This window comes from Leptonychotes weddellii, chromosome 2 (genome assembly GCF_054177405.1).
Source record: "Leptonychotes weddellii isolate Sample4059 chromosome 2, ASM5417740v2, whole genome shotgun sequence".
Lineage (NCBI taxonomy): Eukaryota > Metazoa > Chordata > Mammalia > Carnivora > Phocidae > Leptonychotes > Leptonychotes weddellii.
In genome coordinates, this window is record NC_138370.1 from 123,882,966 (window position 1) to 123,899,134 (window position 16,169).

The 16,169-nt window shown below is 38.1% G+C and overlaps 1 protein-coding gene across 1 annotated transcript in view; it reads left to right on the forward strand.

Annotated features, from left to right (window-relative positions):
* The window catches only part of RCHY1 (ring finger and CHY zinc finger domain containing 1), a 54,630-nt gene extending 38,498 nt beyond the window's left edge, over positions 1-16,132 (forward strand). The window contains exons 9-10 of the mRNA XM_081812278.1: positions 9,602-9,726; positions 15,982-16,132. Coding sequence (XP_081668404.1) covers positions 9,602-9,726; positions 15,982-16,060 — 204 coding nt within the window. The 3' untranslated portion in view covers positions 16,061-16,132. The remainder of the gene's footprint in view (positions 1-9,601; positions 9,727-15,981) is intronic.
* Positions 16,133-16,169: the final 37 nt, after the last annotated feature.

Here is a 16,169-nt window from a genome sequence, read left to right on the forward strand (position 1 = left end):
TTAACCAACTGAGCCACCCAGGCGCCCTGTTTTGTTTTTTTTTTTAATGTTTTCTAAAAGTGCTTTAAAATGTTTTCGGCCTGAACAATTTCCTATGGACAGGACCCACTGTGAATGTTTATTTGTTGTGTAAAGGACAGATACTTTTGTATTTGTAGAAAGGAAGTTTCTAGGCTTTTAGAGGAAACCCCAGTGTTTTTTGGAATGGGAGTTTGCAGTCACTTGGGGTGATTTAACCATCTTTGTCCTTCTGGACCATAGCATTTAAAGTTTTGTGACTTGTAACCACTTAGCGAGAAATAATTGACATCACATTCCAGTGTGTATATATGACTGAAAAAATATTGTCAAGACACAATACCCTTAATATGCTAGCTGTACTCAGATGTCCTCTCTTCTTTTCATTATCGCACTGAAAAACTGCTAGTTGCTACCCATTGAGTTACTATTTGACAAGGAATTCAGTCTTGGTAACATCACTGCTGTCTTGGAGCTTGCACGATTCCATCTCATAGCCTACCTCGTACCAGTTAGCACCTGCACCTCCATCCTCCCGCTTCCCCGAAGGCGGGTGACCTCAGGAAAGTGAAAGGTGTTAGGTGTTTGGGGACAGGACCATTTCACTCAGGTGAAACCCTTTTGGTTGAACACACATAGTTGATCACAGAATGATTTTCTCCCTATTTTTTTTTTTTAAAGATTTTATTTATTTGACAGAGAGAGACACAGCGAGAGAGGGAACACAAGCAGGGGGAGTGGGAGAGGGAGAAGCAGGCTTCCTGCGAAGCAGGGAGCCCGATGCGGGGCTCGATCCCAGGACCCTGGGATCATGACCTGAGCCGAAGGCAGACGCTTAACGACTGAGCCACCCAGGCGCCCCTCTCCCTATTTTTAAGGCAAGAGTTTTATCTTCCCTCTCCTCCCCTCACTTTTAAATTGAGAAAATGCTTTTGCTTTTTAAACATCCACACTTACCTTTCGTTTACGGAGAGACAAGTGCTGTTGACTTGCCCCAAGGAAAGTGCTGCTCAGATGCTCAAGCAGATCAGGACAGAACGGATGGGCGGGCTGTCCTCCTCACCTCCTCAGGCTGCTGTTCCTAGACACTTAGCATCACCTGTCAGATGCTCCAGGAATGCACTCCCGTGGAAGCTGTTGAAATAGGCAGGTTCCCTCCAGCTGCTGTTCAATGCCACCTTACGCTTACAGCTGACCCTGGCAGCCATTTTCCTGCTCACAGTGGAGTGGCAAGAAAGGGAGATAATTGTGAGTCTCAGCTCATCATTATGTTGAGTGTTTTCTGCTCTGGTGCTTGCACGTTATCTTTCTGTGCTGAAAGCATGTAGTGGCTCCAATCAGAGGGCCAGGTATTTTCTCTTCATTGACGGGTACACTTGTGGTGTCACACTGATCTCGTCAGGAAAGACTTTCCAGTGCCTTTTCCTCGTGGCTGAAGTGTGATTCTTGATTCCGACTCTGGCCTTGGATGGGTTCTTGGGCTACCTCCATGGACATATTTTGACTTTGCAGAAGGAGGCATCAACGTTAGTGCCATCCACTACCCACTTCCAACCCCATGAACCCTGGACTCATCCATTCCTTTAGTTGCTCAGTAAGCATTGGTTGATTTTCTGCTGCACAGACAATGCTGTACTCAAGGCTTTGGAGACCCTAGAAAAAGGAAGGGAGGAAGGAAGGGAGGAAGGAAGGAAGGGAGGAAGGAAGGGAGGAAGGAAGGAAGGGAGGAAGGAAGGGAGGAAGGAAGGGAGGAAGGAAGGAAGGGAGGAAGGAAGGGAGGAAGGAAGGAAGGGAGGAAGGAAGGGAGGAAGGAAGGAAGGGAGGAAGGAAGGGAGGAAGGAAGGGAGGAAGGACGGACTACAGGTAGTTCGTCTTTGGGAAAAACCAATTATGTAATTGGAAAACTAAAATGTATATGTAAAATTTCCATAGCAAATTAGCAGTGTCTTAGAACACTTTTCTTGCTCGTACCTTTAATACCTATAATATCTTCTATCTTGTATTATAATTTTCAACATGCAATAGAAACTTTCCTGTCCTTTATTCTAATTTTCTTTATTTGAATCCTCCTCTAAAGAAGCAAACTCTTTATTTTGATTATCTTTCTTCCTTCACCCCCCACCCCCCACATGCCTGCCTTCCTTTCTTCCTTCCTTCCTTCCTTCCTTCCTTCCTTCCTTCCTTCCTTCCTTCCTTCCTTCCTTCCTTCCCTCCCTCCCTATATTTGGATTGTGGTAAAGATTTGATACCAGCCATTCATATCCTTAGGGTTATTCTTTAAGGTTTATCAGACCAGCACTACTTCACACTTGCTCCCAGTTGCATCCTGGCAGGAGGTAGGGAAGTGTGAGCCTGAAGACATGGAACCAGGCCAGATGATGGAGCACTTGATTGGTACAAGTTTGAATTTTGTCTAGAAAGTAACAGGTAATTGATCACACATATTTATCAGGTATTTATTATGGGTAATAAGAACTGGGCACTAAGAACATAGCAGTCAGAGGCGGTCTCTATTTTTAAGAGGTTTAGATTCTATGGGGGAAGATAGATAATAAACACAGAAGCAGGTAGTGGTAAGTGTTATAAAGATAAAACAGTGTTAGGAAGGACAGTGCCTGGGGTTCTAGCTGTGTGGTCAGATCTGGTCTTTCTGAGGTGGGGACATTTGAGGTGAGAACTGAAAAACAGGAAGGAGGAAACGCATTGCAAGCAGGAGCAACGGCAGATGCAAAGGGCAAGAGACAGAAGCAAGTCTGGCATCTTCTAAGAGAGAGAGAAAGGGCGGAGTGGTTGGAGCATGGTGGCGGGGGTACAAGCAGAGTGACACGTGTCGGAGAGTTTCAAGGGTGGCCAGTTCACGGAGGGCTTTGAATGCGGTGGCCAGAAACGCAGATATTTTTTCTGGTTCAGTGGGAGACTTTGGAAAGTTCCAAGTAAGAGAGTTCATCTAATTTATACTTTTGAAGAATATTCTCATAGTTGTGTGGAGGATAAACCATAGTAGGGCAAGACACAGGGGGACCAGCGAAGAGGCTGTTGCTGTCCAGGGACGAGATTAGAGCGGCTTGAATGGGGATCCTGAGAGGATCCCATGGCCAGTAAGTGGTCAGTGGAAATTTGCTTATGTCCTCCCCATTCCCCCCTCCCAGTCTAGGGCAGCAAACTGAGGCCATGTGGGAACTCGGATGGATGATGGAGAGAAGCAGCTGAGAGGCACTGCTGGTTTTCTGAGGCTAACTCTCATTTTACTTAGTTTCCCATTTCATTTAAAAAAAATTTTTTTTTTATGTTATGTTTGCAAATGACATATCAGATAAAGGGCTAGTATCCATTTCATTTTATTTGACTCTCATTTCTGAGGCTTATTCTCGTTTTAACTCATGATGGTGCAATTTCATTATAAGAAATTTGAAAAGCTCTAGGGAATGTTTATTTTCCAGGAAAATATAAATAATCAAGATTGAACAGAGAACACATGGAAAACTACTATTGATGAGAATGGAAAGGTGATGGCAGATCTATTCAAAACACTCGGGAACAGATGGGTTCAGAACTATCATCTAATCTTTAAAAAAGGAATAATTCTCTTGTTTTTCAAATGAGTCCAGGCCATGAAAAAGACAAATATGTCTCCAAATGATTTTATGAGATTATCATAACTTTAATACTGACACCTGAGAAAGATAGGGGGAAAATATAGACAAATCTCATTTATGAATATAGATGCAAAAGTTATAAAGTATTAGCAGAAATAATCTGGCAATGAATCAAAAGAATAATAAATTTGATCAAGTATTTTTATTTTAGAAATTTAAGGATAATCAATAATAAGAAATGTAGCAATATACTTTATTCTACCAGCAAATCATATGATCATTTCCATAGATATGGAAGAATATTTGATAAAAGTTCACATCCATTCCCAATTAAGCTATAACCAAAATAGGAGCAGAAGGGAATTATTTGGGTTGGTACATTTTAGGTGACAACCATTATTTGTCCCATTATTTTAAAAATTAAGCTTTCTTACCTGTATGATAACATATAAATATTCCAAATTGCTAACTAGCTGACTGCAAACAACTGGCCAGTTAACCCATAAATTTCCAGAGAACTAGCTAGCCACACAAGTTTTCCTTTTTAAGTTAATCACCAAACTCCTTTATGTTACAAAATGCTCATGACATTCTCCTAATTCCTGTGATATGAGCTGTTTCGAGATCGGTTGTTTACCTGACCGTAGAAAATCGTGCAAGGTCAAGGGGATGAAGGCAACTTAACCTGATAACTGACTCTCCCCTGGCGGCCTGTCTTTGTTTACACGTGAATCGCCAGTGTGGCTGGTTATTTCCAGTTCTACTACAGAATTAATTAAAAACTGGGTACCAAAACCTGACCGTAAATATTATTTAAAATCCTCAAATTGGGAACTAATCAGGAATGTCTACTATCACCATTACTATTTAACAGTGACTGGGCAGTATTAGTGATGTAGTGAGGCAATACAACACGGTAATTGATATAAATATTGGAAAAGAAGAGTGAAAACTATTACTTTTTGCTGATGATATGATTTCATATTTAGAAAACCCAAGATACCAGTAAATAAAAATGCACAAGAATTAATAAGAAAATTTGGTTAGGTGATTGCTACAAGATTCTTGTGCAAGAATCAGCCATTTCCTCTATTTTAATAATAAGCACTGAGTAAAAATAACATTTACATAAGTGACAAGCATTATAAAGTACAGTACTTAGAAATACATTTTATTTATTTATTCTTTAAAAGATTTTTATTTATTTATTTGGGGGGGAGAGAGAGAGGGAGAGGGAGAGAGAGAGCACAAGAGGGGGGAGGGGCAGAGAGAGAAGGAGAAGCAGGCTCCCCGCTGAGCAGGGATCCCAACTAGGGGCTCGATCCCAGGACCCTGGGATCATGACCTGAGCTGACAGCAGATGCTTAACCAACTGAGCCACCCAGGTGTCCCAGAAATAAGTTTTAGAAGAAAAGCACAGAACTATATGAAGAAAACCACCAAATCTTATTGTATGACATAAAACAAGATTTGAACAAATGGTGAGAAAATGTTTTTAAATGAGAGGACAATATAATAAAAATGTTCGTTTCCCCTAAATTAATATAAATTTGATGAAATTTAGATCAGAACACCAACAGGGCATTTTAAAAAAAATCTCTTTGGGATGGGGTAAAATTATTTTAAAGTTTAAGAATAAGAATAGATGCCTAATAATAGTCAAGAAAAGTTTGACAACATAAACTAGCAAAGGAGGGACTTTCTTATCAGTTATTAGAATACACTGCAAAGCCATTCAAGTCAAAACAATATGGCAGTGGCATAGGAATAAAGAAATAGACACATGGGTCAAAAGGGAGTACAGAAATAGATCTTAGCATATAAAAGAATTTAAAATGCATGAAACTGGTATTTTACTATGCTGGGAGAAGTTAGAATTATTTAATAAATACAAAATCTATAAAAAATCTAGAACTTATACTTGGTGCCTGTATTATACCATATACAAATGTAATTTTAAGATTGTTTAATAATGTAAATGAAGAAAAGAAACCACAATGAAAAATCTGCAAAAGAGAATTGCAGGAAAATAATCTACAATCTAGGGATGGAAAATATCTCAAGTAGGACTAGAAATCCAAAATTTATATTGTATATGTGTGTGTGTATTTTTTTTCTCAAATGGCAATGATCTTAATGAAAGATGGTTGAACTCACAAGCAATCAGGAAAAGCAAATTAAAGTAACAGTGAAATATCACTTAGTATCTATCATACTGCAAAAAAAAAAAAAAAAAGAAAGAAAGAAAAGAAAAGTAAAGTCAATAACACCTATTTGCGGACAGAGATACAGGGAAATAAATAGTCTTACATATTATTTATTTCCAAGAAATAAGGAAATTCTCCAACATACACACAACACAGCTATCAAATTCATGAGAATAGCATTGCTCTACTACTACCATTCAATTCAGACTCCTTTCAAGTTTCACAAACTGTCCCAATAATGTTCTTTTATTTGTTTGTTTGTTTATTTATTTATTTATTTTTAAAGATGTATTTATTTATTTGAGAGAGGAAGAGAGAGAAGTGGGGAGGGGCAGAGGGAGAGGGAGAGAGAGATCTTAAGCAGACTCCGAGCTGAGTGTGGAGCCAGACAAAGGGCTTGCTCTCTCGACCCTGAGATCATGACCTGAGCTGAAACCAAGAGTCAGCCGCTTAGCTGACTGTGCCCCCCAGACACCCCCCAATAATGTTCTGTTATAATAAAAGGTCCTGTGTGTGCTGCATTCAATGATCATGTCTCTTGGCAGTTGACCCTTAAACAATGCAGGGGTTAGGCACGCTGACCCCTGTGCAGTTGAAAATCCATGTACAGCTTTGGACTTCCCCCAAACTTAACTCCTAATAGCCTACGGTTAACTGGTAGCCTAACCGATAACATTAACAGTTACTAGGGCGTATTTTCTATGTCATATGTATTATATACTGTATTCTTACAATAAACTAGAGAAAAGAAAATGTTACTGAGCAAATCATAAGGAAAATACATTTATAGGACTATACTGTATTTATTGAAAAAAAAAAATCCATGTATAAATGGACCAGCACAGTTTAAATCTGTGTTGTTCAAGGGTCAGCTATAGTCTTGAATGGTTCTTTAGTTTTTCCTTGACTTTCATATTCTTGGTACTTTTGAAGATTACAGGCCAGGTTTTTTGTTTTGTTTTGTTTGTTTTTGTAGACCGTCCTTCAGTTTGGATTTGTCTGATGTTTCTTCATGATTACATTCAGGTTATGCACCTTTGGCGGGAACAGCACTGAATTGGTGTTGTGTTCTCTTTTGGGTCCTGCCTGGTGGCACGTGCCTCATACTTGTCCTGTTACTAATTTTGTAAACTTTGATTGTGTGATTAATGTGTTGTCTGCCCCACTTGTTCACTGTGAAGTTATTCTTTCTCCCGTTTTATTTGATAAATATTTTTGGGAGATACTTTGAAGCTATGCAAACAGTTCATTTCCCCTCAAACATTCAATTTACTTATTTGTTTACATCAGTATGGAGTCATGTTGCCAATTTATTAAGTGAGATATAATTTTCCCTATCATTAGTTATTTCAACGTCCAAATGTGCCAGTTGGTCAGTGGAAGCCCTCTGAAGATAGCTTATGTGTTCTTTCAACACGTTCCCATCATTCTTTGAATCCTTACTTACCCTCTGGCACAACAATATGATCTAGGGTCAACTTTGTATTTACCTTGTCCCAGCCTGAATTAGCCATTGCTCCAAAAAGATCTGGTTCCTTCTGCTGGAGAATGGTATTATCTGAATGCTAGGTGTGCCCATTGATTTTGGGGGTATTGCTGCTTCTTGCCCAGTTAATGGACACTTTAGGGGATATTTGTATTTCCTGCTCTTGCTCGCTTTCTCTCTCTCTCTCTCACAGACTCACACACGTCTATTAATTTCTGAACTTATAAATTGAAAACCATGACTTTGCACCAATATCTTCATTTCCAATCCAACCTAACAGGTATAATCTAGGTTTTTTTTCCCCTTCCCATCATCATTTGAAAGTTTAATTATTTAAATTAATTTTACACTTGTTTATTTTTGTGAATTTTGAATAATACATTTTAAATTTTATCCTGTTTCAGTCAACATTTGCCATCTTCGGAGAGACTGAAACAAAATTTATTTTAAATTAAGTATTTATCACTCAAAGTATGCAAATCAAAATAAGTATAGAAGAAATTTTAATACTCAATATTCAAATTAATTTGTTATGTTTGTAGAATTTATGGTTCTGAAATTATTAAAGCTTAAAATTGCATGAAGACTTTTGGGACACCCTTTATTTACTTATTTGATTAATCCCCTGTATACAGTCAATTTCTCATCCCTGCCACCATCCCCTCCCCTGCGTGGCCCTCACTGTACCCTTTCTTTCTTTCTTCCTTCCTTTCTTTCTTTTTTTCCTTAAAGATTGTATTTATTTATTTGAGAGAGGGAGAAAGCGTGAGATAGAGGAGAGAGAGAGAGAGTGTGTGAGCATGAGCAGGGGGGAAGAGCAGAAGCAGAGGGAGAAGCAGGCTTCCCACTGAGCGGGGAGCCCGATGCAGGACTCGATCCCAGGACTCTGGGATCATGACCTGAGCCGAAGGCAGATGCTTAACGACTGAGCCACCCAGGCGCCCCTGTGCCCATTCTTTCAAACTCCCATGCCAGCTGTCCCTTCCACAGGGATGACTTGCCCACCTGCTAGGGCTCTTGACTGCCTGTGACATTGGGTGGAGGTCACCTCTTACCCAGCATGGATAGGTTGGGGCCACTCCCGTGTGTGGACGCCCTTCTTACATTTCTACTCTAAGCTCTTGGCTACCCTGGTTTACCGTCTCCCCATTCGGAGGGCGTGGATGCCTACCTATCTTAGAATTGGGCTCATCTGATACATTTAGGATTGAATTGTTCAGGAAAGGAAGAGGGAGAAGGGAAATAGTTAATTTGTTTTTAATCTTCTTTCAATATATTCAAAGATACAAATTTCCCTCTACATATTATTTAAGTGCATCTCACAGATTTTAATATATAGTACTTTCATTGTCATTTAGTTCAAATAGCTTATAATTTCCCTCATGATTTTCTGTTTAACCCAAGTGTTATTCATTTATTTAAATAAGACAAGACTTTCAATCAAACTCTAAAATGGAAATCTAAAAGCCATTTTACTTGTTTTCTCTAGGCATTTTAAGTGCCAATGATCTCTTTCTGGCTTAACAAAGAAAGTCAACAAGTGTATCTTAAAGATGCCATATTAAATATTATCACCAGGGCAACACATTGTAAAACAGCCAATCAGCATTGTGAGCCTCTTAGTGATGAGCAACTATTTCCCCAGGATATAACAACGGTTTCTGAAATCTGGATGTCTTACAAATCTTTGTGAGATTTAAAGTTGTCAGGTCAGTTTTCTGATGCAGAATATTCTGTGCTTTTCTGGTAGCTTCAGGGGAAGTGGCGATATTTGCTTCTTATCTTGCAAAGACTTTGTCACCAGAGTTAGAAGAGTCTCTAGGCTTTCAAGGCTAAATGTTAAAATGTATGAAAAGAAAAAGAGGCAGCTCTGAAAAGCCCCAAACTCAGTTTGGAATGGATTATATACATTTTGCATGTATTTTTAGTAACATGCTTTTCAGTTTGCGTTTGGGAATTAAATGTGCTACCCTTTTGCTCTTTCTTTTTCTACTTAGGTTATCAGTTTCTGAAAATGGTAACTTAAAAATTTCCAAGTAGAAGATTAATTTATTTCATTGTTCTGTCAGTTATTCATATATTTTAAAGCCTACATTATTAGGTATATATATATATATATATGTTCATGATCATTACATCTTCATCTCTTGTTCCTAGTGCCAATATGTCATACCCCTCCTTATCCCATATGATGTTTTTCATTTTATATATCCTTTCCTAGTCTAGTTTTAAGATTGCTATACTGACTTCTTCTGGTTTATATCTAATTAGTTTGTCTTTTTTCACCCCTTTAGGAAGATAGATTTAAAAAAGTATTTTTTAACTCACCACCTGCCTCAAGAACTCAAACAGTAACAATTTATCTGCCTATGTGCTTCTGTTCACTGCTCCTCCACCCATTTGCCTATTTTTCCCAAAGGTAAGAGCTATCCTATATTTTGTGTTTATCATTGCCTTGCTTTAAAAAATTGTTTTATCATAAATACCCACACACATACATATAGGTATCAATTATATGTAAACAACACATTATTTTTCATTAGCTGGTTTTAAACTTCTAAAGAGTGTCCATGCCGTGTGTAAGTCTTTATGGACTTGCTTTTATCGCTTAACATTATGCTCCTTGTATTCATCCATGTTCTGTGGGATTGCAGTTCGTTCATGTTTACCTCTATAAAGTATTTCATGATTCGAACATATCATGCTATCAAAGGATTTTAACTTTTTCGCTATTACAAACAGTGCCGCCGTGAACATTCCTGAACCTCTCCTAGTGCTCAGGGGCAAGAGTTTCTTTTGGGCATACACTTACGAATGGAATTGCTCAAGCATAGGCTATGCAAATGTTAAACTTGACAAGCGAATTTTATTTTATTCTTTATCATCTATCTATCTATCATCCCTGTGCATAAAAAAGGTTGTATATAATCACCTTATTTTCAATCATTCCACATAATTTTAAGGGTAGCTCTTCTAAGCAACGGTTATTGGATTTTTTGTTTTGTTTTGTTTTCTTCATCCAAACCAAGAGTTTAATTACCTGTTATAATTACTGTTATTTAGAATTTATTCTTGCTATTTTATTTCATGTTTTCACTATTTTTAATTTTACTCTTTTTGATAAGTACATAAGGATATCTGATTGTGGTTTCAGTTTGCATTTTCTTAATGGCTAATGATATATTTTTTTACTTAAATTTTAATTAGTTAACATACAGTGCAATATTGGCTTCTGGAGGAGAATTCAATGATTCATCACTTACATACAACAGCCAGTGCTCATCACAACAATGCTCTCCTTAATACCGATCCCCCATCTAGCCCATCCCCCACCCACCTCCCTCCATCAACCCTCACTTTGGTCTCTATTGTTAAGAGTCTCTTATAGTTTGTTTCCCTCTCTCCTTTCCCCCTTCTCTTATGTTCATCTGTTTTCTTTCTTAAATTCCACATAAGAGTGAGTGCATATGGTATTTGTCTTTCTCTGACTGACTTATTTCACTTAGCATAATATATATACTCTAGCTCTATCCATGTCATTGCAAATGGCAAGATTTCATTCTTTTTGATGGCTGAGTAATATTCCACTGTGTGTGTGTGTGTATACACACACACACCACATCTTTATCCATTGATCAGTCAATGGACATTTGGGCTCTCTCCATAGTTTGGCTATTGTTGATAATGCTGCTAAAAAATATTGGGGTGCATGTACCCCTTTGAATCTGTATTTTTGAATCCTTTGGGTAAATACCTACTAATGCAATTGCTGGATTGTAGGGTAGTTCTATTTTTAACTTTTTGAGGAACCTCCATACTGTTTTCCAGAGTGGCTGCACCAGTTTGCATTCCCACCAACAGTGCAAGAGGGTTCCCCTTTCTCTGCATCCTTGCCAACCCCTGTTATTTCTTATGTTGTTAATTTTGCTATTCTGACAGGTGTGAGGAGATATCTCATGGTGGTGAGTGATGTTAAGCATCTTTTTTTTTTTTTAAAGATTTTATTTATTTATTTGAGAGAGAGAGAATGAGAGAGAGCACATGAGAGGGGGGAGGGTCAGAGGGAGAAGCAGACTCCCTGCCGAGCAGGGAGCCCGATGCGGGACTTGATCCAGGGACTCCGAAGGCAGTCGCTTAACCGACTGAGCCACCCAGGCGCCCCGATGTTAAGCATCTTTTCATGTGTCTGTTAGCCATCTGGATGTCTTCTTTGGAAAAATGTCTATTCATGTCTTCTGCCTATTTCTTAACTGGATTATTTGTTTTTTGAGTGTTGAGTTTGATAAGTTCTTTATAGATTTTGGATACTAACCCTTTATCAGATATTTCATTTGAAAATGTCTTCTCCCATTCCATAGGTTGCCTTTTAGTTTTGTTGATTGTTTCCTTCACTGTGCAGATGCTTTTTATCTTGATGAAGTCCCAATAGTTCATTTTTGAACTATTCATTTTGTTTCCCTTGCCTCCAGCGACGTGTCTAGTAAGAGGGTGCTGTGGCCAAGATCAAAGAGGTTGCTGCCTGTGTTCTCCTCTAGGATTTTAGTGATTTCCTGTCTCACATTTAGGTCTTTCATCCATTTTGAACTTATTTTTGTATATGGTATAAGAAAGTGGTCCAGTTTCATTTTTCTGTGTGTTGCTGTCCAGTTTTCCCAACACCATTTGTGGAAGAGTCTGTCTTTTTTCCTATTGGATATTCTTTCCTGCTTTGTTGAAGATTAGTTGACCATGTAGTTGCGGGTCCATTTCTGGGTTCTCTATTTTGTTCCATTGATCTATGTGTCTATTTTTGTGCCAGTACCATACTGTCTTGATGACTACAGCTTTGTAATACAGCTTGAAATCTGAATTGTGATGCCTCCAGTTTTTCTTTTTCAAGATTGCTTTGGCTATTTGGAGTCTTTTGTAGTTCCATACAAATTTTAGGATTGTTTGTTCTGGCTCTTGAAAAATGCTGGTGGTATTTTTGTTGTTGTTGTTGTTAGATTTTATTTATTTATTTGGGGGAGAGAGAGAGTGAGAGTGAGAGCACGAGTCAGTGGGGGAGGGGCAGAGGCAGAGGAAGAAACAGACTTCCTGCTGAGCAGGTTGCCGAACATGGGCCTCGGTCCCAGGATCCTGAGATCATGACCCGAGCTGAAGGCAGACGCTTAACTGACTGAGCTACCCAGATGCCCTGCTGGTGGTATTTTGATAGGGATTGCATTAAATGTGTAGATTGCTTTGGGTAGTATAGACATTTAACAATATTGTTGTTCCAATTCATGAGCATGGGATGCTTTTCCATTTCTTTGTGTCATGTTCAATTTCTTTCATAAGTGTTCTATAGTTTTCAGAATATGGATCTTATACCTCTTTAGTTTGGTTTATTCGTAGGTATCTTAATTGTTTTTGGTGCAATTGCAAATGGGATTGATTCCTTGATTTCTTTTTCTGCTGCTTCATTATTGGTGTATAGACATGAACAGATTTCTGTATGTTGATTTTATATCCTGCAATTTTGCTGAATTCATATATGAGTTCTAGCAATTTTTTGGTGGAGTCTTTCAGGTTTTCTACATAGAGTATCATGTCATCTGTGAATAGTGAAAGTTTGATTTCTTCCTTGCTGATTTGGATGCCTTTTATTTCTTTTCATTGTCTGACTGCTGAGGCTAGGACTTCTAGTACTATGTTAAATAGTAATGGTGAGAGTGGACATCCTTGTCTTGTTCCTGACTGTAGGGGAAAGGCTCTCGGTTTTTCCGTATTGAGGATGACATTAACTGTGGGTCTTTCATATATGGCCATTATGATGTTGAGGTATGTTCTATCTATCCCTACTTTGTTGAGGGTTTTTATAAAAAATGGATGCTGTAATTTGTCAGATGGTTTTTCTGCATCTATTGAGAGGATCATATAGTTCTTATCCTTTTTTTTATTAATGTGGTGTATCACATCGATTGATTTGTGAATATCGAACCACCCCTACAGGCCAGGAATAAATCCCACTTGATAATACTTTTTATGTACTGTTGAATTCAATTTGCTAGTATTTTACTGAGATTTTTTCATACATGTTCATCAGGGGTATTGGCCTGTAATTCTCCTTTTTAGTGGGGTCTTCATCTGGTTTTGGAATCAAGGTAATGTCAGCTTCGTAAAATGAGTTTGGAAGTTTTCCTTCCGTTTGTATTTTTTGGAACAGTTTGAGGAGAATAGGTACTAACTCTTTAAATGTCTGGTAGAATTCCCCTGGGAAGACATCCCATCCAGGACTTCTGTTTTTTTTCAGAGTTTTTTGATTACTGATTCGATTTCTTTGCTGATTATGGGTCTGTTCAAATTTTCTATTTCTTCCTGTTTCAGTTTTCAGTTTTGGTAGTTTGTAAGTTTCTAGGAATTTGTCCATTTCTTCCAGATTGCCCAGTTTGTTGACATATAATTTTTCATAGCATTCTCTTATAATTGTATTTCTGTGGTGCTGGTTGTGATCTCTCCTCTTTCATTCATGATTTTACCTATTTGGGTTCTTTCTCTTTTCTTTTTAAAATTAAATTTAAATTTATTTATTTGAGAGAGAGAGAGAAAGCACACATGCACGCATGTGAGCAGGGGGAGGGACAGAGGGAGAAGAAGAGAGACAAGCAGACTCTGCACTGAGCGCCGAGGCCCATGTGGGGCCCCATCCACGACCCTGAGATCATGACCTAAGCTGAAATCAAGAGTCAGATGTCAACCAACTGAGCCACCCAGGTGCCTCTCTCTTTTCTTTTTGATAAGTCTGGCTAGGGGTTTATCAATTTTATTAATTCTTTTGAAGAACCAGCTCTTAGTTTTGTTGATCTGTTCTACTGTTTTTTTGTTTCTGTATTATTTATTTCTGCTCTAATCTTTATTATTTCCCTTTTTCTGCTGGCTTTAGGCTTTATTTGCTGTTCCTTTTCTAGCTCCTTTAGGTGTAATGTAGGTTATGTATTTGAGACTTTTCTTGCTTCTTGAGGTAGGCCTGTACTGAAATATATTTCCCTCTTAGGACTGTCTTTGCTGTATCTGAAAGGTTTTGGACTGTCGTGTTTTCATTTTCATTTGCTTCCATGTATTTCTTTATTTCTTCTTTAGTTTCCTGGTTAGCCCATTCATTCTTTAGAAGGATGTCCTTTAACCTCCATGTATTTTTGGTCTTTCCAAATTTTTTCTTATGGTTGATTTCAAGTTGCATAGCATTGTGGTCTGATAATATGCATGGTATGATCTCAATCTTTTTGTATTTGTTAAGGCCTGATTTGTGAACCAGTATGTGATCTATTCTATTTTTTTGTGTGTATTAAAAAACAATGTGTATTCTGCTGTTTTAGGATGAAATGTTATGAATATATCTGTTAAGTCCATCTGGTCCAGTGTGTCATTCAAAGCCATTATTTCCTTGTTGATTTTCTGCTTAGATGATCTATCCATTGCTGTAAGTGGGGTGTTAAAGTCTCCTACTATTATTGTATTATTATCCATGAGTTTCTTTATGTTTATTATAAATTGATTTATATATTTGGGTGCTCCCAAGTTGGGGCATAAATATTTACAATTGTTAGATCTTTTTGATGGATAGACCCCTTAATTACAATATAATGCCCTTCTTCATCTCCTGTTATAGTCTTTGTTTTAAAATCTAGTTTGTCTGATGTAAGTATGGGTACTCTGGCTTTCCTTTGATGTCCATTAGCATGGTAGCTGGTTTTCCATCCCCTCACTTTCAATCTGCAGGTGTCTTTAGGTCTAAAATGAGTCTCTTGTAGGCAGCATATAGATGGATTTGTTTTTGTTTTTTATCCATTCTGATACCCTATGTCTTTTGATTGGAGCATTTAGTCCATTTACATTCAGAGTGATTACTGAAAGATATGAATGTAGTGTCATTTTTGTTATCTGTAGAGTTGGTGTTTCTGGTGATGTTCTCTGGTCCTTTCTGGTATTGGTTGCTTTTGGTCTCCCCCCCGCCCCCAAAGAGTCCCCCTTAATATTTCTTGCAGTGCTGGTTTAGTGGTCATTGAACTCCTTTAGTTTTTGTGTCTGGAAAACTCTTTACCTCTCCTTCTATTCTGAATGACAGCCTTGCTGTATAAAGCATTCTTGGCTGCATATTTTCCCCATTCAGCATGTTGAATATACCCAGCATGTTGAATGTATCCTGCCATATATTCAAGTTTCTGTGGACAGATCTGCTGTGAACCTGATGTGTCTTCCCTTGTAGGTTAAAGACTTTTTTCCCCTTGGGGCATTCAGGATTCTTTCCTTGTCTGTGTATTTTGTGAACTTAACTGTGATATGCCTTGGTGATGGTTGGCTTTTGTTGAATTTAATGGGAGTTCTCTGTGCTTCTTGGATTTTGATGTCTGTCCTTTCCCAGATTAGGGAAGTTTTCAGCTGTAATTTGCTCAAATAAACCTTCTGCCCCCTTTTCTCTGTCTTCATCTTCTGGGGCTCCTATGATATGAATGTTATTCTGTTTTAATAAGTCACTGGGTTCCCTAAGTTTACCTTTGTCATTCATTACCTTTGTTTCCCTCTTCTTTTCAGCTTCATTATTTTCCATAATTTTATCTTCTAGACCACAGATGCATTAGTCTGATTCATCCATCCTCATTTTTATGGTATCCATTTGGTTTTGCAACTTGGTAATAGCATTTTAAAATTTCAGCCTGAGTACAGATGAATGGATAAAGAAGATGTGGTATAATATATACAATGGAATATTATGCAGCCATCAAAAGGAATGAGATCTTGCCATTTGCAACGACGTGGATGGAACTGGAGGGTGTTATGCTGAGCGAAATAAGTCAATCAAAGAAAGACATGTATCATATGACCTCACTGATATGAGGAAAT